The sequence below is a fragment of the Physeter macrocephalus genome, chromosome 14, assembly GCF_002837175.3.
Source record: "Physeter macrocephalus isolate SW-GA chromosome 14, ASM283717v5, whole genome shotgun sequence".
Lineage (NCBI taxonomy): Eukaryota > Metazoa > Chordata > Mammalia > Artiodactyla > Physeteridae > Physeter > Physeter macrocephalus.
Window position 1 is genome coordinate 88,950,491 of NC_041227.1, and position 22,278 is coordinate 88,972,768.

At 53.8% G+C, this 22,278-nt stretch overlaps 3 protein-coding genes across 7 annotated transcripts in view; 1 reads left to right on the forward strand and 2 right to left on the reverse strand.

Moving 5' to 3' along the window:
- ARHGEF15 (Rho guanine nucleotide exchange factor 15) overlaps positions 1–8,534 on the reverse strand; it is a 14,509-nt gene extending 5,975 nt beyond the window's left edge. For 2 of the 4 annotated variants that reach the window (XR_008619378.1, XM_055090748.1), the window contains exons 1-14: positions 8,449–8,534; positions 5,858–6,516; positions 5,264–5,596; positions 4,960–5,014; positions 3,751–4,111; positions 3,459–3,619; positions 3,133–3,285; positions 2,869–2,998; positions 1,449–1,523; positions 1,254–1,346; positions 1,005–1,165; positions 769–921; positions 526–608; positions 311–415 (exon numbers count right to left, since the gene is read on the reverse strand). Coding sequence is in view for 3 of the 4 variants with exons in the window: in XM_055090748.1 (XP_054946723.1) it covers positions 311–415; positions 526–608; positions 769–921; positions 1,005–1,165; positions 1,254–1,346; positions 1,449–1,523; positions 2,869–2,998; positions 3,133–3,285; positions 3,459–3,619; positions 3,751–4,111; positions 4,960–5,014; positions 5,264–5,596; positions 5,858–6,467 (2,473 nt within the window). In the remaining variant the exon portion in view is untranslated. Of the gene's footprint in view, positions 1–310; positions 416–525; positions 609–768; positions 922–1,004; positions 1,166–1,253; positions 1,347–1,448; positions 1,524–2,868; positions 2,999–3,132; positions 3,286–3,458; positions 3,620–3,750; positions 4,112–4,959; positions 5,015–5,263; positions 5,597–5,857; positions 6,517–7,905; positions 7,939–8,448 lie in introns of those variants that run through there. The other 2 variants (XM_024127940.2, XM_055090749.1) reach the window with 2 other exon arrangements.
- Positions 8,535–17,043: 8,509 nt separating this feature from the next.
- On the forward strand, positions 17,044–20,781 carry SLC25A35 (solute carrier family 25 member 35). Its single transcript, XM_007126622.4, has 5 exons — positions 17,044–17,998; positions 18,898–18,963; positions 19,418–19,570; positions 19,933–20,067; positions 20,222–20,781. The coding sequence occupies exons 1-5, from the start codon at positions 17,624–17,626 to the stop codon at positions 20,393–20,395; spliced, it is 903 nt and encodes a 300-aa protein (XP_007126684.2). The 5' UTR covers positions 17,044–17,623; the 3' UTR covers positions 20,396–20,781.
- A 65-nt stretch (positions 20,782–20,846) lies between these two features.
- On the reverse strand, positions 20,847–22,278 carry RANGRF (RAN guanine nucleotide release factor). 2 transcript variants are annotated; one of them, XM_007126623.4, is made up of 5 exons: positions 22,075–22,278; positions 21,869–21,985; positions 21,512–21,668; positions 21,336–21,421; positions 20,847–21,120 (listed from the first exon to the last, which is right to left on the reverse strand). In XM_007126623.4, exons 1-5 carry the CDS (start codon positions 22,149–22,151, stop codon positions 20,997–20,999), a joined length of 561 nt encoding a protein of 186 aa, XP_007126685.1. In that variant the 5' UTR covers positions 22,152–22,278; the 3' UTR covers positions 20,847–20,996. The 2 variants fall into 2 exon arrangements, with proteins under 2 accessions (XP_007126685.1, XP_023983772.1); XM_024128004.3 differs by lacking the exon at positions 21,336–21,421 and having other exon boundaries at positions 21,028–21,120.

Below are 22,278 nucleotides of genomic sequence, written 5' to 3' on the forward strand. Positions count from 1 at the left end.
ATATGTGTTAGCATACGGTATTTGTCTTTCTCTTTCTGACTTACTTCACTCTCTATGACAGACTCTAGGTCCATCCACCTCACTACAAATAACTCAATTTCGTTTCTTTTTATGGCTGAGTAATATTCCATTGTATATATGTTACTTATTTATCTTGTTTATTCTTTACTGTTTCTCCTCCACTAGAACGTATAGTCCAGCAGGGCGGGAATATCTGCGTGTTTGGTTCACTGGTGCCGAGAACAGTGAGTGGCACCTCATAGGTGCTTAATAAATATTTATTGAATGAATAAGTAAAAGAATCTCTCACCTTCGGGGCTCTTGTGTAGGTGCTTGTGGGGAGCCCTGGACTCCAGATTCCGTCCCTCAGTCTTGGCAGGTGTGGAAGTCTCTGAACAGAGTTCCTGGGAACAGTCTGGTCGGGGTGGGTGACATTACAGTGGGATCCAGACTCTTTTTACCTTCTCCCCATATTCCCCTGAAGACTCCCTTTTCCTTCCCTCCTCCCCTCTAGGGAACACTCACCACAGTCCTCATAGATGGTGCCCGGGGAGCAGGGAAGGGGGCCTGGGGTAGGGAAGGCTCCCAGCCAGCGCTGCATATCTGATCTGGTGGGAATATAGGGAAGGGTCACAGTTGGCCCGGGAGATCCTCCTGGGGGTTAGTTAGGCAGGGGCTTCGGAGGAGAGAGATTAGGGAGGAGGGTGGTGGACTCGCAGAGGTCAAGTGAGGGTCCCCAGGGTGTTTTCTGAAGGAGACACAACTCACAGGGATGAAGCTTGGAGTAGCCGGTGGGTGGGGCGGCCCTGGTGGTTGCTGAGAAGGGAGAGGCGGAACGTAGGTGGTCCAGATGGGTCCGGGACCTGCTGGGCCTGGACCAGGGAGCGATGGGCGTAGTCCAGAACCTGTAGCCGCTGCCCACTGCCCAGGGAAGAGGAAGTTCAGAGGGAGAGCAGAGGTCCAGCTGGAATCCTGCCTGGGCTCCCTCCCTCCCTGAGACCCACCTCTTGGGCTGAGTGATGAGCAGCAGGTCACTGAAGAGCAGCAGGCAGAGGGGGGTGAAGCGGGGGCGGGAGGCGAAGAGCACACCCCCCCTTCTGCATCCTAACTCAGTCAGCTCCCCCTGCAACTCCAGGCGCCTGGACCAGGAGACCAGGGGCAGGGCCTGTGAGGAAGCAGGGAGGACGTTCTGACTTCCCTGCAGCACCAGCACCGTGGGGAAAGGGAAGCAGGGAGCCTGGGCAGGATCTAACCTTGACTTTGTGGAAGCGCAGCCTCTGCGTGAGCCGGATCAGCTCCTCTGTCTGCTTCATGCGCCCCACCTCGGCGCTGCACCGCTCAATGATCTGGGTAAGGGGAGCCAAGTCACCCACCCCTACTCCCTTCCACCCCTTCCATCCCTCCCTACCGCCTCCTCACCTCCTCCAGCCCCAGCATCCCCCTCCAACCTTGCTGACAGCACCCAGAGCCTTCTGGGCATTCTCCTGGCGGCTGGACCCCTCCTCTGTCTGGCGCAGGATATTCTGGGGATGAGGAAGAAGGGTAATTGGGCCCCTGCTCTGTGGCTCTGGGATTCAGAGGGGCTGCAGCTCAGAGGACCCTGCCTGGCTTGGCATTTGGGGGTTCACAGGGCTGGGGGACCAGCCTCACCACTCGCTGTCTGCATAACCCTGAGCAAGTCAGGTTACCTCTCTGAGTCTCAGTTACCCCAACTGTAAAATGGGGATAACTCCCACCTTCCATACCCTTAGCATTGTTGTGAGGATTCTGCAAGCAAATATATGTAAAGTAAGTAGCATAGTCTTTGGGACATAGTAAACGCTGAAAAGAGGGTTGCTATTATTTTAATAATTATTAACCACAGCTATTAGTACAAACAATATAGCGCGGGGTTAAGAGTGCCTGGATTTAAAGTTTGTCTCCGTCAATTATTATCTGTGTGACCTGTGGCAAGTTATTTAACCTCTCTGAGCCTCAGTTTCCTCATCTATAAAGTGGGGTCAATAATAGTTCCTACCGTCACATAGTCGTTGGTAAGGTTAAACGAGCGTATTGCACTTAGAACCATGTCTAGAACAGACACCCAAGAGTTGTTTAGCTATTATGATCAATATCATCATTATTACTATGTTGTTATTGTCTACACTGGGGATATATAAAGCTGAATAAGACAAGGGCACTGAAGATGTAGTTGAGGACTCTTCACATTGAGATCCCCACATCAGGCGACCTAGTTTAGGGAGAAGTCTCCACTCTGCAACAGAAGAGTGTTTCTCACCCCTTTTTTCAGTATCAGCCCACTAAGGAGTCTTTTTAGACATTTTTTCCCTAATTGTTCCCCCCGCCCCCATCAAATTTTAATACCACAAACATACTGTATAGCTATTTATACACCCTGGCCCTTTGGAGTACCACAAACCATTGGAATAGTGAAGATTTTTTTCGCCCCCCCCCCCAAAGAACAAGTTTTTGCCTCCAGGGTGATATCACCCCACTGGGAAGGCATACGGTCAAAGACAGGACTGAGAGGACCTCAAAGACCTCTCACCACATTCCCCCTGAGACCTGGAAAGAGAAAGGGACTTGCCCAAGGTCGCTCAGCCAGTCAGTGGCAGAGCTAAATCTAGAATTCAGGTCTCTAGCCAGAGGCTCTTTTCCTGCACCCAGACGGCTCCTGGAAACGTTTGGGTAGCTCCAGGTAGGGTTTGGTGGGTCCCGGATGGAGAGGCCCCGATTAGGAGACCTGACCTAGGGGATTCTTGTGTCTGTGGTGGGGTGGGAAATGGAGATGGCGGGGCAGGAGGGCCCTGGGGAGAGCTCTCCAACGGGGCTGGTGGGGCCGAAAAGGGCCCAAGGCAGGACGGGCACCTGCAGCAGCATGCGGAGCCGCGTGATGCGCTGAAAGGGCAGCAGCAGGAAAGACGGCAGCGGGAGCCGCTGGCACTTGGGGAGGCTCTGCAGCCGCCGCAGCTCCGCGGAGAAGCGCACGTTCGTGTCCCTGTAGAAGCAGGCGCAGGCTGGCTTCGGCCTCGAGGCCCCGATCTCCCCGCAACCTGCCCTGGCCTGGCCCCCGACCCTGCTCCCCATCTCCCGCCAGCACTGGTGACGTGGCCCCGCCCCTGGGACGCTCACATCAGGCGGCTGTACGTCTCCTCCTGATACTGCTGGTTCCGCACGTAATCCACGTACACGGAGAAAGGCCCCACGGCGTGGGCGTGCACCACGTCGCACAGGTCGCTGATGTGGGGGGAAGCGCGCACACGGGACAGTAACTTCCCTAGAAAGCTGGGGGAGTGGGCGACAAGCAATGGAGGGGGGCAGAGAGCCAGGTGTCCCGGCTTCTGGAGGGAAGAGCTGGGCACTAAGTGGGCCCTGGAGGGGAGGCCCGGGGACAGGAGAGAGCTGAGGAGTGCTTCCTCCCGAGGCCCGCTTTGCGGAGAGGTGGCGGCCCCACTGACCGCTCACTGACTGCCTGGACGCGCTGCACGTTGGAGAAGAGGGTGTGGTGATCCCGGGGGGTGAGCGTGTCCCGGAGCGCCTGGCTCAGCACAAAGGTGTCGGTCAGCAGCCGCAGGGAGCGCAGGTACGAGGCCTCGGATGTCACCACCTCGAACAGGCTCTGAGGACGAAGAGCAGCTGCGGCCGGAGTGGAAAGCCCAGCTCCCAGGCAGCCCAGGCGCCGGGTCCCAGGCTCCTCCCCCCCCACCCCGCCCCCCGCCCCCCGCCGCGCCCGACCCCAGGTGCGTGCACCTCCTGCATGCGCCTCTCCTGGGGGCTGAGGGTGTCCAGGAGGCCGCTGGCTCGCACAGCCGGAAGCTCCTGCCACAGCGTGTTGCGAGGTCCGGGGGGCCGGGCGAAGGGGGGAGCTTCCCCAGGATTTGCTGAAGAGGGTCCGCCATCCTCACTGACCCCCCACAGCTCCTCTGACAGCACGGCTGCGCGATAGGTCTGGTACAGGGGTTCTGGGGAGCAGGTGCCGCACATCAGCGAAGTCCAGGGCCCCGGAACCCTTGCCCACCGCTTGGTGGCCTCAGCGGGGAGCCCCCGGTCCAGAGGCTCACCGTCCTGCAGGGGCAGTTCCCAGTTCTGCTCCTGCAGCTCCTCATCCTCCCTGGGGAAACAGAAAGGGAGGGAGTCCCGTCAGAACCACCGCCGGCGCACGCCTCCGGGGGTGCTCCTCACGGGACAGCGTAAGGGGGTACACGACCTGCGTGCAGGTTGTGTGCGGGGACTGTGGCCAAACCCCGGATCGTTCTATGTGCCTGTTGTATGTGAGGCCCTGTACTAAGTGGGCCCCATCCATTCCTGCAGTCTCAACTACTGTGCACTGGACACTTCCAAGCCTCCATCTCCAGGGCTCCCATGGAATGACCATTGTCTGGAATGTCCTATGGGTGCCTCGGTACAACTCAACATGGGCAAACCCGGCTCTTACACCTCCCCGCTCTGTTCTGGTCATCGGCACCACCATGCACCCTTTCACCCGAAGTAAAAGCCCGGGAGAATAAACTCCGGCAAATGTTTGTTGAATAAATGGATGGCCTCAGATTAACTCTGATAATGGTGGTGAAATGATTAACAGGCCCAGATAACACAGGAGAGGTGTTCCCGGTTGATACATGGATTCGCAGACAATAATTTCGATAGAAGCTCAAAGTGGGGGAACTAAAATGGTTTATTATGGCCCTGGCTCGTCACCAATATCAGACCCCAACAACTTCATGAAGTATTTGGTATGTTTACCCCCATTTCACAGGTGAGGAGGCTGAGACCCAGAAAGGTTAAGTGACTTGTATAAGGTCACACAGCTGATAAGGGACAGAGCTGGGATTAGAAACCGGCACTGCTTGTCCCTAGAGGCCTAGGCCTTCTTCACTCCACGCTTGTGGGGGTGGGATTCAGGTGGACCCGAAGGTTAGTCTACTGTCAGGTAGGAATAAGGGTGGGAGTGTTCGGTACCTGCCCTCCGTGGTGGCTGGAGGATCGTTCTGAGGGGCGCCATCGGGACTGTCCCCTAGAGAGAGAATCCAGAGAGAAGAGAGAGAGCAAGCCTCCAGTATCCCCAGCCCAGGACTCCTGACTCCCGCCCAGCAGAGACCGTTGCTATAAAAACTACAACTCCGGAAAGTCCCAGAGCAGCAGCTGGTGGAGGAACAAGAAGCCCAGGGCCTGCTGGGGGTTGCAGTGAGTTGGTGTTCAGAATGCTCCGGGAGCCCAGAGGCTCCTTCCCAGCCCACAGGTCCACTCCCCGGGGGCCCTGTACCTGTTTGGATCCCATCTTCGGAGGGCAGATCGAGATCTGGCTGTGGGGCGTCCCCAGAGCTGGTGACGTCCTGTCTGACCCGAGTTGGTTTGGGGGGCTTGAGGGGTGGCAGGAGTTTGCGCTCGGCAGTGGAGCGGTAGGACGTGAGGACGACTGGGGGCTGGCTGAGGCTTGGAGGGCTGGGGCGGGAGCGGGAGGTCCGCAGTGGGGAGGCCCGGCAGGGGGCCCTGGGGCCGTCCTCATAGCCCCCCAGTGGCACCCATCGGAGCTCCAGGCCGGGCCGGGCTACGTGGCAGACACAAGGGCAACAGGGAGGGCAGGCCAGCGCAGCATCTGTGGGAGACAGGGGCATCCTTAGGACACCCACCCTCCCCAGGCCTCCTCCCTCCCCTTCACCTGCCCAGCAGCAGGAAAGAGGAGGTCAGCCCTAGGCATCTATCACCTCTACCCTGACTCTCTTCAAACTCCCCGAAATCTGAAAAACAGACTTTCCAAACATGGAATCCAGTTTTTAAAAAGTGGCCCCTTAAAGTACCCAATCTTAAAGCCCTGAAAACAAAGAAGAGGAGCTGGATTGAGCCAGCCCGGGCTTACCTGGAGTGCCGTTCTCCTGGGACCCACTCCCAGCGAGGATGCCCTGGGCAGTCTCTCTCTCCCCATTCACATCCAGTCCCCCTGGAGGACCCGGCTCCGGGGCATCTGGAGCCTGGACCCTGCCTTCAGCCCCCCATTCGAACTTGCCAGCCAGTCTCCGCACGGTGCCTGCGGCCGAGGCAGAGCCATCCTGGCCAGGGGCCCGGGTCGAGTGGAGCAGGGGCAGAGCTGTTCGGGGTGACCCGGAGGGTTTGGGTGGGGGCACTGGAGACCGGGGAGCAGGTTCTGGGGAGATGGAGCGCCGGGACACTGGGCTGGGGGTGCCAGAAGGCGAGTCTGGGGAAGTCTGGGAGTCGAGGCTGGCTTTAGAAGCTGACGGGGGCAGAAGGGCTGGGGGCTTGAGGGACGAGGCTGGGGGCTCCCAGAAGATGGGGGTGCACATCAGGGTTGGTGCCTCGTTGGCAGTGAGGGGAGGTTCTTGTGGAGAGGAGCCGTTGTGGTGGGCCCCCGGCGACTGGGCAGCCCGTGGGCGAGAAGGGGGGCGGGGCCGGATGATCCGAGGGGGCTTCTGGGTAGGGGGTGTTGCTGCAGGAAGAGACTGAGCTGACATCTTCCTCTGAGCTCTTCCAAGGAGTGGGGTACACTGCTGGAGTCATCCCCTGAGAAGAGGGGCAGAAAGAGAGACCCTTAGTGCATATGTGTAGACTGAGGCCTGTGAGCAGAAATGTTTGCAAGTAAATGAGCCAAGATTTCAGAGTCAGGAGGGAAGGCGGGTACACTTCTTCTCTTCCCATTTCCACTGTCTTCTCCCTTTACCTCTCACCCCTCCTTAGCACCCCCAGCCTCCATCGCGCTCTGAACCTGAGGACTCTGAACCCTCCCTGGCACCCCCAGCCTCCACTGCGCTCTGTCTTTCAGCCTCTGCTGCCCCAGTCAGGCCAGAGGAGACAGTGAGGCCAGAGTTGGGGCACCTGGGTAGAGACCCAGGCTGGGGGAGGGGTGCAAGAGAACTGGATCAGTAAGGGAAATGGGGTGTGCCGGTAGAGCCGCTGTGTGTCTACCTGATTTATTGTGTTTTGTGTCTGTAGCGTGTGCTGTGGAGGTTTGTGTGTGTGGTTTAAGCGTGAGTGGACATGGTGTGTTTCTAGTGCTACATGAACAGGGTGTTGGATGCTGTGTTTCAGAGTGTATCTGTTATACGCGAGTATGCGGTGGGAGAGTGGAGTACACAGTGTGTCCGGTGTGCTGTGTGAGATGGGGCTGCAAGGGTGTGTGTGTTCCGTGCTGTCGTGCGGGGCGTACGTGCGGTGTGCGTCTCCCTGCGCGCCCGCCCGTGCCTGGGCCGTGAAGGATGCATCACTATTTCCCTGCTCCAACAGGCCCTCCACCCCCATTTCCCAGTTCCTCTCTCCGGACTCTCCCTTTCCGGATTATTTTTAGTCTCCTTTTCCTGCCATGAAGATTCCTGGAGCCTCTGACCCCAAGAGACCAGGAGGCCCCGGCATGGTCTCTCCTGCCCCATCCTCATCCCTGCCTGTCTCCCAGCCCCCCACCTGGTCCCGGAGAGAGGCCCCGGTGGAAGCCTGGGTCCCGCCAGGATGCCTAGAGGGTGGTCAGGAGGCCAGACTAAAGGTGAGGACCAATGGGGCCAAGACGCTGGGGCCTGGGCTCACTTCCTCCCACCGGGAAGGCGCTGTAATCCTGAGAAGGCAGCAAGGTCCGGGCTGGGAGACCCGGCGCCCCCAAACTCCCCTGTGGAGTCAGCAGGAGAGTCAGATCCCTCCAGGCCCCAGATTGGTTTTTGAGAAATGATGCAGGGTGGGGGCTGGGAGCTGTAGGCTGGGAGTCTTGCAGCTCAATGGCCTCTGTGTTCTGGCAGGAAGCTCCTTAGGTGACCCCGGGCAGTAGCCTCGCCAGCTGGCCAGCTCCTCCCCAGCCTTGCCCCACTCAGAGATCCCTGCCCCCCTCAGGTACCTGCCCTAACTTCCTTCCCCCGCCCCCCACTCAGGCCTCTCGCAGGGATCCAGGTACTCGGCCCAAGCACTCACCCTCGAGGCCTCTCCACTCTCGGTCACCTCCTGGGGCCGAGTGAGTAGGGGCAGGAAACAGGAATCGGATCCTCCTCCCAACCGGACACCCCCCCCCAAACCACACCACGCTCCACATGCGCACACTGGGGCTCTGGAAGATGTGAGGGACCCCGAATGCCGGGTTTCGGAGGATAACAGAGCCTGGGCAAGGGATGAAACACAGCCGTGGAGAGTGGGCTGTTTGTGCACGTTGTATGTGCACGTTCTGTCCTGGGTCCGCATTGCTGTGCGGACAGCGGCCGGGGGTGGACAGGGGTAGGGGTGAGGACAGGGTGGCAATGGCACTGGCTGGGCTGGCGGGAGGGCATGGGCTCCAGACACCTCTGGATCGCTGAGGGATGGGGTGTGTGTCCCTCGACAGCGTGTCTGACCATCTCTTCCACACCTCGCATGACAGCCTGTCCCTTTCACATCCAACCTGTCCCCTGGGGGTGAGTCAGCCCATTATTTCACACCAAGGGACCCCACCGCCCACCCCGGTTTCCCCCTCCCTAAATTTACCTTTATCTTTTTGGAAGCGGTTTCTATTTTCAGCCTGTCCTGCCTGCCCCTTGGAGCAAGGAACGCGGGGCCAGGTCTCTGATGGTCTGTTCCTGTGTTTCTGGGGCGGGACCTGAGGGCCCAGATTGAGATCTCCGCAGAGGAAGCCAGTTCCTCAGCCCCACCCGGCCATTGTGTCAGGCGAGTGTGTGTGTGTAGTGGACCAAGGGGTCGGTGTGAGATCTCGGTGCACCCCAGGTGGATATGCCCTTTGCTGGGCCCCCTGCCTGCTCCCCATTCTCAGTCCCTGTCTCTCAGGGTCCCAGCCCCCGACTCTCCCTGTCCCCCTGGGAGGCTTTGATGTTGATTGGCTGGGAATCAGTACTCCTGGGGGCCGGGGCAGTGGGCAGGGGTCCCTCTCACCTCTAATTTGCTCTGTGATTGAAGAGCTGAGTTCCCAGGGCTCAGAGTGTGTCATAAAAACAACTGAGGGGGTAGAATGAGCCACACCCCAGCCTGGGAAGTAGGGTAATGAGAGGAAGATGCAAGGGCAGTTAGGAACTCAGGGGGCCTTTGCCCACGCCCAGGTGCCTGCTTTTGCCAGACTTTCTCACATACACACACACACACACACACACACACTCCAAACAAGACACTAAGAAGAAAAGCCAGAAAACTGGGATAAAACATATGTTTCAACTCATTTTTCCTCAGAGTAAAAGACAAAGTCCAGAGTAAAAGACAAGGTCCAACAATGAACCTAAACCTCTCCTCTGAGGCACATGCCTGCCCCAGGGCCTTTGCACTGGCTGTGTCTTCTGCCTGGAGACCCCCTTCCCAAGACATCCCCATGAAAGATTCCCTCACCTCATTTCTCAGATATCACCTCAGTGAGGCTGCCCTACCACGCTTTAAAATTGCATCACACCAAATTCCTGACCTGACTTTTTTCCCATAGCAATCATGCCTTATAACATAGCATATAGTGTATTACTATTAAATTGACATAGTATGTATATCCTACATACACATTAGAAAGTAGCTTCCTGTCAATAAATAAATGATGACATTTTAAAAAGAAGAAAGTAAGCTTCCTGGAGGCGTGATCTTTATCTGTTTTGTTCACTGATATACCCTAAAATTCTGGAACAAGTTCAGGCACATAATAAGAGGTGCTTAATATTTTGATGAATTGAACAAACTGAGTTGAATCCTTCCCACAGCCCACTCACTACTCCCATGGCTCTCCTTTCCTACAGACCATTTCCATAATTCTGTTGATCCCACCAGTTTCCCACCTCTCTCTCTCTCTCTCTCTCTCTCTCTCTCACACACACACACACACACACACACACACACACACACACACACGTGTAGCCAAACAAATCCTGTTTTTTGTTTTTACTAAAATAGGAATGTCTTTATTAGTTTTACTACTTACAAAAATAACATTTAAAAAGATAACTGGGACTTCCGTGGCGGTCCAGTGGTTAGGACTCCACACTTTCACTGCCTAGGGCGCGGGTTCCGTCCTTGGTTGGGGAAGGAAGATCCCACAAGCTGCACAGCACAGCCAAAAAGAAAAATAAATAAAAAGATAACTAACCCCAAAGTGCTGGTTGTCGGCTGCAGACATGTTGGCACTTGGTACTACATGAACCACCCCAGCTCTGCATGGGGGTATGGGCACAAAAAGAAGAATTAGGTGGGCTGGGCCGCCCATGCACCTTTACCTGTCCTTCCTGGCTCGTCTGAGCTTATTTCCTTGTCCTCTCTCTGTCCTTATCAGAGACCCACCTGAAGGCTTTTCACCTGCCTGCCTGGTGGGGAGAGACTTTCTCTACTCCCAAAGGCAGGATAGCATGTTTTGGGGAACTAAAGTTCACTGGAGCTACACTGAGAATGTTCTAACACTCCTGACAAAGAGGTTCCACTGGGCCCCCTGCTCAAAGCAACCACAAAGATGAAAAGCATGACATTTCAGATCTATACAAATCACCGTCTATTTATGCCCCATCTCATTCCGAAAAGAAACTTAGCTCTGAAAATCGTATCATGTGATATGTGCCAGATTATTTTTGCACAAACATCTTTGATTTATTGTACAAATATTTTTGCAAAGGTACTGAAGATTTTTATTTTATTTATTTAGTTAGTTTTATAAATTTATTTATTTATTTATGGCTGTGTTGGGTCTTCGTTGCTGCGCACAGACTTTCTCTAGTTGCAGCGAGCGGGGGCTACTCTTCATTGCGGTGCGCGGGCTTCTCATTGTGGTGGCTTCTCTTGTTGCCGAGCACGGGCTCTAGGCGCGCGGGCTTCAGTAGTTGCGGCACTCGGGCTCAGTAGTGGTGCACGGGCTTAGTTGCTCCGTGGCATGTGGGATCTTCCTGGACCAGAGCTCGAACCACCCGTGTCCCCTGCATTGGCAGGTGGATTCTTAACCACTGCACCACCAGGGAAGTCCCAGAAGGTTTTTAATATAATGATACATTCTTCCACCACCCCAGCAAAGCAAAAGTTTTCTCTTTTTCTACCTTCCAAATGTGCCATCATAGTTTCAATTCTGTTTTCTGCTTCCTAACTATTTTCCATGTTACTACATACATGGACTTTGTAATTATAATTTTTCCTGGAATGTAATATTGCATCAGCTAGATTTTGTCACCCTGGTAACAGCAGTAAAAGTCTTCTGGGAAACTCTTCACCCACCACCCCACTCCATGTGGTTCCGGTGGGACGGTCAATCACAGCAACCTCCTCCTGGCCACCAGACCCAGATTCAGCCAATCCCAGGATCCCATTCCTCTGGCCACAGAGACTGGCCCAGGAATGAGCAAATCACCCATGCCAGGATGTCCTGCCCTGGGTCTCTGGGAAAGGGCATCTTTCTCTTTCTTCCAAGGTCACAAAGCAGGAATAATAGAAGTCTGGAGCAATCTGTGTCTTGGCCTCCCTTTCCCCCACAACGGAGGAAACTAGTCAATAGTGAGAGAAAATGAGCCCCACACCGGAGGGAAGCAGAACCAAGAGATGGAGGGGGCCTGACATCATTTAAGCCCCTTGGACTGCTCAGTTTCCGGAGCCACTGAATTCCCTTTTGTGCTTAAGCTAGTTTGACCCGATCTTCTGTCACTTACTGTTGAAAGAATCTTAAACGCTATAATTCATTCTCGAGTGCAGGGCATTTGGGCAGCTTCCAGTTTTTGGCATTACAATTAATGCTGCAGTAAACATCTTTGTGAAAAACAAAACAAAATACTTTCAATTTAAAAATGATTAAGGGGAGTTCCCTGGTGGCCTAGTGGTTAGGATTCCGGGCTTGTACTGCCGTGGCCTGGGTTCAATCCCTGGTTGGGGAACTGAGATCCTGCAAGCTGTGAGGTGCAGCCAAAAAATAAATAAACATTTAAAAAAATAAAAATGATTAACAAAGTAGCTCCAGAAGCTTCAATGTGATTGGCCTTGATTTTGCCCAAAGATTCTTTGCTGGAAGGCTGGAGGAGTCCTTAGGTCTTTCTATCTCACCCCTTTACCTCCACATCAGGTGGCTTTGACCCTCCTTCAGTCCTCCTTATGTCACTCACCTGGTTGTTAGGAAAATCAGGTAAAGTTTGGCCAGGCCAGGAGGCAAGGCATGGGTGACCATCTGGGGAGACCATGGAAGTGGAGAAACAGTGAAGAGGAGAGTAGGCCCATCTGGAGAGCTGTGAGAGAGAAGCTTAGCTGATATGAAAAGAGGGGAAAAAAAAAAAAAAGAGTTGCAATCCTGTTTTAAGGGCTTCCCTGGTGACGCAGTGGTTGAGCGTCCGCCTGCCGAGTCAGGGGACACGGGTTCGTGCCCCGGTCCGGGAAGACCCCACATGCCGCGGAGTGGCTAGGCCCGTGAGCCATGGCCGCTGAGCCTGCACGTCCGGAGCCTGTGCTCCGCAACGGGAGAGGCCACAACAGTGAGAGGCCCGCGTACTGCCAAAAAAAAAAAAAAAAAAAAGATCAACAATGCTCGGGATGAAACGTAAGGTGGGAATAATTCAGCAGTGCACAGTGAGAATGATCTGAGGATCTGAGAAGAGTGTCTGCTGGGAAGGTCCAGAGCTGACTAAAATACCCCATTTTATGGCATAAATTCAACTTGATTTCCTTTTACACAGATGTGGTGCCCTATATAAAGGATCTGTTTGTCAGCCATCTAGATTAAAATTAACTAATTAATCAACTTAGAAAAAGTACACATATAATAAAAATTACTTTGAAGAGGAGTGCAAGAGGAAACCTGCATTCAAAAATATAAATGGAACAGATCATCTCATTCTTAAGGGATACAGAAAAAAATTAAGGCATCTTTCTGAAATTCCTTACTTATCTTTCAAACTAGATTATCTTAAAATCAGGTACTGGGAAAAAAAAAACCAAAAAAAACCCACCCACCCAAGCAACAATTTGGGTAGTAATAACAGCAAACATATGACTTCTCATACTACAATGCATAGGTCACCTGGGGTCAAAAAGGACCACAAAAGATAACCAAAGAAGGCTCTAGGCAAGGCCAACAAAAAGGAGCATTTGAGAACTATTGGTGGACACCTGCCTCAGGATCAATTCTCCCACGAAGTGCCCCTTCAATCTTTGGACAACTGTCACCTCCATGGTTCCTTTCTGCCTATCAAACTTGTCTCATCCTTGCCTATATCACCAGAAATTAATACATTTCTTATTTGTTGGAATATTGACTTTTCAAACTGGGTTCTGTGTGGATGAATTTTTAATGAGTCCTACTGGAAGTTCTAGGAGAGCTGCAGAAGTTTTGCCTTCCAGGCCTCTGCATCGTTCACTCTCCCCTCTCTGTGGTTTCACCCCTTCTCTCAGACCTGGAGCCATCTTTGTGCTTCCCCTCCACTCCTCTCACACGTGTCTCAGGACATTCATACCCAGGGGGAAAAAAAATGATAATAGCCTATGATAATCAAAACAGCATGGTACTGGTGAAAAAACAGACACATAGATCAATGGAAATGGGCCAACACAAATATAGTCAACTGATATTTTTTCAATTTTTAAAAAATTGAGGTATAGTTGATTTACCGTATTATATTAGTTTTGGGTGTACAACATAGTGATTCAGAATTTTTATAGATTATATTCCATTTATAGTTATGTTAAAATATTGGCTCTATTCCCTGAGTCAACTGATTTTTGACAAAGGAGCAAAAGCAATTCAATGGAGAAAGGATAGTATTTTCAACAAAACTTCCTGGAACAACTGATATCCATATGTAAAAAAGACACAGACCTTACATCATTCACACTCAAAAAAGATCATGGACCTAAATGTAAAATACAAAACTATGAAATTTCTAAAAGAAATATAGGAGATAATCTAGGTGACTTTGGGTTTGCAAAGTTTTTAGATACAACACCAAAAACATGATCCATGAAAGAAAAAAATTGATGTTAGACTTTATTATAATTAAAAACTTCTGGTCTGTAAAAGACACTATTAAGAGAATGAAAAGACAAGTCATAGACTGGGAGTAAATATTTGCAAAACACTTATCTGATAAAGGACTGTTATCCAAAATACACAAATAACTCAAACTCAACAATAAAAAACCCAGTTTAAAAAAAAAAAAAAAAAACCACAGGGAAAAGGGCTTCCCTGGTGGTGCAGTGGTTAAGAATCCGCCTGCCAATGCAGGGCACACGGGTTCGACCCCTGACCCGGAAGATCCCACATGCCATGGAGCAACTAGGCCCCTGCTCCTCAACTACTGAGCCCGAGCATAGAGCCCGTGCTCCGCAACAAGAGAAGCCACCGAAACAACAAAGAGTAGCCCCCGTTCTCTGCAACTAGAGAAAGCCCGCGCACAGCAACGAACACCCAACGCAGCCAAAAATAAATAAATAAAATAATTTTTTAAAAAAATAAAAATTAGGGCTTCCCTGGTGGCGCAGTGGTTGAGAGTCCTTCTGCCGATGCAGGGGACACGGGTTCGTGCCCCGGTCCGGGAGGATCCCACGTGCCGCGGAGCGGCTGGGCCCGTGAGCCATGGCCGTTGAGCCTGCACGTCTGGAGCCTGTGCTCCGCAACGGGAGAGGCCACAACAGTGAGAGGCCCGCGTACCGCAAAAAATAATAATAATAAAATAAAAATGAAGCTTATTTTAAAAAAATAACACTTTGAAAGTTGTCTATCTGTAGGGCATCTGGATATTAAAAATGAAAGGCTTCATTAGTGGTTCTAAAACTTTAGCACATATCAGAATAACCTAGAGGGTTTGTTAAGCCCCTGTCAGGCCCTCACCTTCAGTGCGGGAGCTCTAGGGTGGGCCTAGAGAATCTGCATTTCTATTAAGTCCCAAGGTGCGGCTGCTATAGCTCTAGGGACTGCACTTTGAGAATGACTGGTATAAACTCAAAGATGAAAACAATGATGAACTCTCATCCTATAAGCAGATAGGGTAGGGGGTCCCGGAGAAAGAGAACCCGGCATGGCTTTCTTGACATAAGAGAAGCCATTTTAGGCCTAAGCCATTTTGTGATCTCAGCCTGGCCACAATGCTTGCCCTAGAACAGGTCTCAGTAATTAATGATCTTAGGGGAACAAAAGAATGCAGGAACAAAGGAAAAGCATTCAAGAATCAACAATTCAGCGATAAAACAGAGTCCTAGGTCCTCCTCAAGGGATATGCATAACAATCTGATCTTTTTAGTTGTTCTACCGGAACCAAGGTCCCCCATGCAGGTGGAGGATGGTAAGTAACTAGGGGCTAAAACCGCAGACTGGTGGGAACCTAATGATGTTAACCTTCTTCAGATGCTTGAGACTTCGATCAACTAAAGCTCGGACTCTAGCAATCTTCGCCACTATTCTATGCTGATTCCTCTTCTGCTCGAGCCCCTTCACGAATAAGCATACACCACCCAAACCCATTCACTAATATGCATGTATGCTTAGCTTAAAACAGCTCCAATTTTGCTGTTCGGGAGACACTGCTTTGGGAGAGATCCCCTGTGTTCTCCTTACTTACTTACAAATCCTTCCTTCTCCTGCTCTTTGGCTTGGTTGTGTCTTTTGGCTCGACACTCACCAAGAGATGAATTCAGTTTTCTGGGTGTCAATCCCAGCAAGGAGGTGGAGGCATTTGGGGAGCATTCCTTGAAAATTTTCAGGGGACCCTTTCTGAGCCTCTCCTGAGAAGCCCCGTTATCTGCTCCACCCCTCCTGCCTAACCCAGAGGCTCAAAGATTTAGCAGTACACTGGGGAGATAAGACCCAGACTCAGCCCCCCAGCCCCGGGGCATCCAAGAACTCCCAGAGTACTGGAGGACTCAGAGTAAACAACTGCTAATCAAATGAGAAACAAGGGTAAATGCCTGAGGAGCAAAGCAGGATGGAAGTGGCTAAAAAGCTTCAAGGATCAGGAGATGAAGCTCAAGATGAAGAGTGATTTGGAGGTCACCAAAATAAGGGTGCAAGGACTTTCACCAGCAGTGGGAACAGGATACACACGGGCACAGGGAGACTGATAGTTGAGCATCTGGAGAAAATGCAACACTTTCACTCAGGTTTGTGCAATAAATAATTATCATTCCCATTTTACAAAGGAGGCTCTGACATGTTAAGTAGCTTGCCCAAGGCTATCCAGCTGGTAAACAGGAAGACCCAAACTGGAACTCCAAAGGCCTCTAAGTTTGGTGGCTGCCTCACACACAGCTGTGCCCCCTTGCCTCCTCCTCCCGCTCCAGAAGACATCCCCTATCCTCCTGGCACCTTTCTCCAAGCCTTCCCCCCTCAACCCCTTCCCAGCTAGCTTCCCTAGTCTCTTTTCTCAGAAGTTCTTGCGTAATTAACCATTACCAGGCTCATGAACTAGGACAGGAAGGAGTCCAGAGTCTCAGGACCTCTCCCACCACTTGCTGGCCCTGTGTAACCTAAGCCCAGGGATCAAAATCCCGCCTTACTTAGCCTGTCTGGCCTTCTCCCTGGTTTGCTGTGAAGATCAAAAGAGCGTAGGGATGTGATGTGACTTTGTTCCCTCGCCATCCTTCGGGACCCCTTCCTCCGCGTCCGCAGCCACCACACCACCGCGCTGGAACCTACAACTATTTTACCAAGCGTAAGGAGATCTGTCCCGTCCGGCAGGTGTGTCCCACCTGCCTCGTGGGAGGAGCCGCAGTTTCCGGGCTCCCCTGGCGCCTGAACCGAGAGGGAGTGGACCTACAGTTTGGCAATCCCACCCGGCGATGACCCGGGATACAAGGCGAAGGAGGGGAGCCCTCCGCCCGCAAGAGCAGCAGCCCAAAACATGCAGATGAGGGACTGCTGCCTCCGTACTCGGCCTCTGCGCCCGTCCAGTAACCCAGGGTCCAACCTCTCCTCCCCGCCAGTGATAAAACCTCTGCTCCCCGGGGACCCCTCCCAGCACTCCGAGTCCGCAGCCCAGGCACTGGTACCGGGGTGGGGAGAGTTAATTCCAACCGCCTCTCTGCGTATTCCGGAGGCCGGGTCGCCGAGAGCACCTCCCATTGGCCGCAGAGCCGGCTCGGCGCTGATTGGCTGAGGCTCTCGGCTAAGGCTCCCCATTGGGCGTCGCTCTCCAGTGATTGGAGTGTGGCGGCCCGGCCTCCGCAGGCTCCCTGGGGTGAAGCTGCTGCGGGCTCCGGCAGCTGCCTGAGGGCGCTCATCCCCGGCCCGAGCCTCGATTTCCTTCCCCGGTCCAGACCTCGTTGCTGTCCGGGGACGCCACTGGATCTTCTCCTGGATCCTTTCCCTCCTTAACCTGCTGATTTTCTTTTTCCTTCTTCCCTAGCTCCGGTCTCCCAGCTCCGCTTTTCCCTCACCTACTCCCGGCCCCCATAGCCGGCCATCCTCAGCATCCCACCTGCCGCCCTCCTGGCTTCTGCCCCTCCTTGACCTCAAATCCCTTGATTAACAAGTCCCTGTCATAACCTTCTCGCCAGACTCTCCTAAACTCATATTTCTTCTCTCTTTGCCATCTCCTGACTCCCAAATTCCAGCTAACCCTTGACCTCTTGACATTTGACCCTGACACTCTTGACTCCAGACCTCTGCATTTCTACGTCCTGCAGCCTGGACTGCTGGAACTGAGGCTTTCCCCTGATTTTCTGACTCCGTTTCTGAAGCTCATTTTAACTTTCTTACCCCTGGGCCAGTTCCTGCTACTGCTGTCCCAACATGGACTTCTTGATGAGCGGCCTGGCAGCCTGCGGGGCCTGTTTGTTCACCAATCCCCTGGAGGTGGTGAAGACCAGGATGCAGCTGCAGGGAGAACTGCAGGCCCCCGGGACCTACCGACGACACTACCGAAACGTCTTCCATGCCTTCATCACCATCGGCAAGGTGGACGGCCTGGCAGCCCTGCAGAAGGGCCTGGCCCCTGCCCTCTTATACCAGTTCCTGATGAACGGCATCCGGCTGGGCACCTATGGGCTGGCTGAAGCTGGGGGCTGCCTGCACACGGCTGAAGGCACCCTGAGCCCTGTCCGCAGCGCAGCAGCTGGGGCCCTGGCTGGGGTCATGGGAGCCTACCTGGGGAGCCCCATCTACATGGTGAGAAGAAGGGTCTTGCTTGGGGCCTTCAGGGCAGACCTTTGGTGCAGGGTGGGTGCCTGGGCCTTCACAACCTTATACTGAGGTTGGAAGTGGATTTGTGTAGGGGAGGGTGAGGAATTTGATTAACATACATCAGCGAGTGTGGGGATCAGGGGAAGTCCTGGGCGTTACAGAATTACTATCCCACAGTCTGCCCCTTTGAGTTAATCTGGTATCGGTGAAGGGTCAGGAACCTGAGGCCCAGAAAGGGGAAGTGACTAGCTCAAGGTCACCACAGCTGCTTGTTGCCAGGACTTGGCCCTGCTTAGCGCTCTTTCTGGAAAGACAATGGGAGGCAATGAGTTCTGTAGAAGGAGAGGCAGTCTGGTCTCACTCCCAGGGTATGAGATTCAGGGACAGTGACTTCTCCAAAGTCAGCTGGACACATGCCCCCCACAGGGCTTGGGGGCCAGAGAGCAAGTTTTGCCGATGACCCCTCACAACCCGCCCCAGAGTCTGATGGGGAGCCTGGTCATGACGGTGGCTGAAGATCCTCTCTGCCGGTCTGAGGGTAGGAGCTGGCACGAGAGGCTGGACACCAAGTCTTGCCTAACATGAACAGTCTTAGGAACTGTTGCCATTCTCCAACCTCTCCATCCCCGCCACTTCCCCCAAGGGGAGAAGGATGTAGAGGGGGTGGGGTGTCTTGCAGCGCTAGGAGAGCCATCCCCCGGGACTGGAGCCAAGGGACACAGTCTCATGACCAATTTATTAGGGGGGAACAACAATAATTATCAGATTAGAAGGATATTCATTGCCGAACACTGCGGAGGAAGTGTGAAGGGGTCAGGCATTTGGGTGTCTGGGGTGGGGGGCTGGCCGCTGGGCCATAGGCTGTGATACTCTCTTGTCCCCAGGTGAAGACACACCTACAGGCACAGGCAGCCACAGAAATTGCTGTGGGGCACCAGTATAACCATCAGGTGAGGGTTTTCCAACCCGCTGGCGTCCCTGCCCATTCTCTTCCATTTTCCCCCAGGTTTCTGCCTGCACCCAACAGCTGCAACCCAGCCACGGCTCTGCCCAGCCCATCAGTTCGGCCCTACTCTGCCCCTGGAGTCCACCCAGACCCTCTTATCCCCATGTTCCCTGTTCCTCTAGCTTCTGCACCTATTTCTCTTGCCCCATTCTCCTGACCTGCTAATGTCCTCACTTGCATATGCCCTGCCCTGTTCTGGGGTGGTGAGGGAGGGAAGGTGGGTTGGCAAACAAGTGAGGGCCACATTCACGCTCTAAGCCCACATGGCACTGGTTGTCTAGACATCGGGGGCCTTTTATGGACATCCTTGGCATTATTAGGGGGTGGCAGCCCCTGATGCCTGGGTGACTGAACCCCGCCCCCATGGTCTTTTCTCTGCCCTCCCCTCCCCCAACCAGGGCATGTTTCAGGCGCTAATCAAGATTGGCCAGAAACATGGTCTGGTGGGGTTGTGGCGTGGGGCCCTGGGCGGCCTGCCCCGAGTTATCGTCGGTTCCTCCACCCAGCTGTGCACCTTCTCGTCCACCAAGGACCTCGTGACCCAGCAGGAGGTACTGCCTGGGAAAGGGGTGGGGCCACCCTGGGAATGTGGGCAGGGGGAGGGCAAGCTGAAGTGGGCTCAGCTTGAAGAGGGACAGTGCCAACATTCAATGTGAGAGAGCGGCAGGAGGGCTTGGGGGGATCACTGTCTCTTTACAACCTTCCCACAGTTCTCTTGTCACTTCCTCCCAGGTGTACCTGAGTCCTCAGGGCCTTCCTAACTGATAACACCTCCTTCACAGTGTTATCACTGGTGGCGTGGAAGCTCCCTGAGTTACCAGCTCTCCACTGTATCCCCCGCGCAGGGCCTGGGCTTTCCGAGGGGTTGAATGATTGGCTGACTAACAGAGCTCTTCCTCCCTCCCCCCCTTAGATATTTCCACCCCACAGCTGGAAGGTGGCTCTGGTGGCCGCCATGGTGAGTGGCATTGTGGTGGTCCTGGCCATGACACCCTTTGACGTGGTCAGCACAAGGCTCTACAACCAGCCCACAGATGCTCAGGGCAAGGTAAGGGAGTGCTCTGGGGTGCAGGCAGGCAGGGAAAGCCAGGGGGTGAGGGAAGCAGATTGGGGGTGCAGGTAGGAAGCCTAAAATGCAGCCTGCTGAGGTGAGGCCTCTGGTGGGCTCTGACAAACTCTGCTCTTCCTCTTCAACCTTTCAGGGCCTCATGTACCGGGGCTTGCTGGATGCTCTGCTGCAGACAGCTCGGATAGAGGGCATTTGGGGCATGTACAAGGGTATAGGTGCCTCCTACTTCCGCCTCGGCCCCCACACCATCCTCTCCCTCTTCTTCTGGGACCAGCTGCGCACACTCTACTACATGTATACCAAATAACAACAGCCACTCTTCCAACACTCCACCAAGTCGGCACTCCTTGGACTCTTCTGACTCCATTGTTATGACCTGGTGACTTCTGACCAGATGATCTTTCATCCGTCAGAGGGGGACCACCAACCCCCACTCCCCATCTGTTTTCTCAGGGTTGAATCACTACAAGGGATCATTTCCCTCCCTTCCTTGGGTGTCACTTTAAACCTTCCCTACCCGTACCCCTGTGAATTTCACACCCCTCTCTCAGGGCTGAACCAGTCACTGCAAAGTGTATTTCCTCCCTTCCTCCACTGCCGGCCTTGGGTCCCTTCTGATCCCATGCACAATTTTAAACTCCACCGTCGGCCTTGGGTCCCTTCTGATCCCATGCACAATTTTAAACTCCACCGTCCAAGACCAAAGGGAATTGGGGGGACCCAGGTGTTCTGTTAGATTCAAAGGCACAGAGATTATATTGGTTATAAAGCAGGTTTATTTCTGCAGAGAGGAGGTGTCTTATGTTTATGCACTGGGAAGGAATTAGGGGAATATATCCATCCCTTTGATCCCCTTGCAGAACAGAGGCCCCAAGTCTTCAGAAGCAGCATGCAGCATTTCAGCGTCCTTACTGGGTACCAAAGATGTTGGGATCGTGAAGGGTCAGACTGGTCACCAACTGTTCAAAGTCACCCAGGCTCCAGGGCAGAAGTGACAGATCTTCAGGGCCAAGAGATGACCTATTCTCAGGGCTTGGGGTGGGGAACAGATAGAGAGAGAACATTATCCAGGCCTTGGGCTTGTAAATTCCCATTTCCTGTTTCCCAGAGGACCTGGTTATCTGTGACCCCAAACCCCTGGCCCACTTCCACTTCCTTGGAGGACCCCAGTCTCCCTACTCTGCCCCTCCAAGCCAGTTCTCCTGGGGACCCAGTCATGAGCCATGTGCCCCTTCTGTTCTCCTTACGGGGGCTGATTGAAGGTGAGCAGGAAATCAGTCTGGTACTGGGGCAGCCGCAGCAAGGCCTGGTACAGTGTCACATACTTTGCTACCTAAAGTGATCAGAGTCAGGATGCTTACCTGAATCCCTAGAGCCACCCCCTTCACCCCTCCAAGACGTCTCACACTCCCCTGGCCCTCACCTGCTGGTTTTCTTTAGCTACCTGCTGCTTGCCAGAGAGGATCCAGGCTTCTTGACAGCAGCCCCTCAGGGCCAGGTTCTCCAAAAGGAGGGGCCGCACAGCCTCCACTTGCACAACCCTAGCCTCCTGCACCCCGCCAACGTCCTCAAAATGGTACCTGGAGTTGGGGGAGCAGGGTCAGGGAGGGGCATTTCTCACTGCCCCTTACAAGCATCTCATTCTAAACTTCGCTCATTTCTGGTGATGTGGTGTTACCCTTGGAGTTCTCATTGCCCAGATTAACCGTCCCGCCACAGGCCCCGCCCACTCCTTCGGCTCTGGTCCTCCCATTGGCCAGCGCGGGCCCGCCTCCCTCACCGCGCTGCCTCTTCGCCCTGCACGTGGGCCTGCAGCTCCAGAAGTTCCACGATCAGGCTCTGGTCTGTCACGCGATGACAGAAAACTTCTTGATTGTCCGGGACCGGTCGGAAGTCGCTGGAGAGAGGCGAGGCAGACCCTGGTTGACCCCGGCTACTTCCCGCAACCCACCTGGTCAGCCTCCTTTGGCGCCCGGGCCTTCTTACCTTACGTCGATGGCGCCCGGTGGGAGAGTGGCGGAGAAGGCGCCCCCGAACAGTGGGTAGTCTCGCGTGGGCTCCATGGGCCTGAGACTAGGGTATGGGCATTAAAGATTTAAAAGAAACCCACATGGGGCCACTTGGCATCACCTCCGTTTCGCGACAGCCCCGGCCCCCTTCAGGTCTTCCTCTGCTCCTGACCCTTTAGGA

What these genes read in the sequence shown, in the direction of transcription:
- SLC25A35 (XM_007126622.4), top strand. Translation starts at nt 17,624, where the DNA reads ATGGACTTCTTGATGAGCGGCCTGGCAGCCTGCGGGGCCTGTTTGTTC. An exon ending in GGCACCAGTATAACCATCAG is followed by an intron (nt 18,964 to 19,417) that starts GTGAGGGTTTTC and finishes TCCCCCAACCAG; the next exon opens with GGCATGTTTCAGGCGCTAAT. An exon ending in ACCTCGTGACCCAGCAGGAG is followed by an intron (nt 19,571 to 19,932) that starts GTACTGCCTGGG and finishes TCCCCCCCTTAG; the next exon opens with ATATTTCCACCCCACAGCTG.
- RANGRF (XM_007126623.4), bottom strand. Translation starts at nt 22,151, where the DNA reads ATGGAGCCCACGCGAGACTACCCACTGTTCGGGGGCGCCTTCTCCGCC. An exon ending in CCGGGCGCCATCGACGTAAG is followed by an intron (nt 21,986 to 22,074) that starts GTAAGAAGGCCC and finishes GCCTCTCTCCAG; the next exon opens with CGACTTCCGACCGGTCCCGG. An exon ending in CTCACCTTCAATCAGCCCCC is followed by an intron (nt 21,121 to 21,335) that starts GTAAGGAGAACA and finishes CCCCACCCCAAG; the next exon opens with CCCTGAGAATAGGTCATCTC.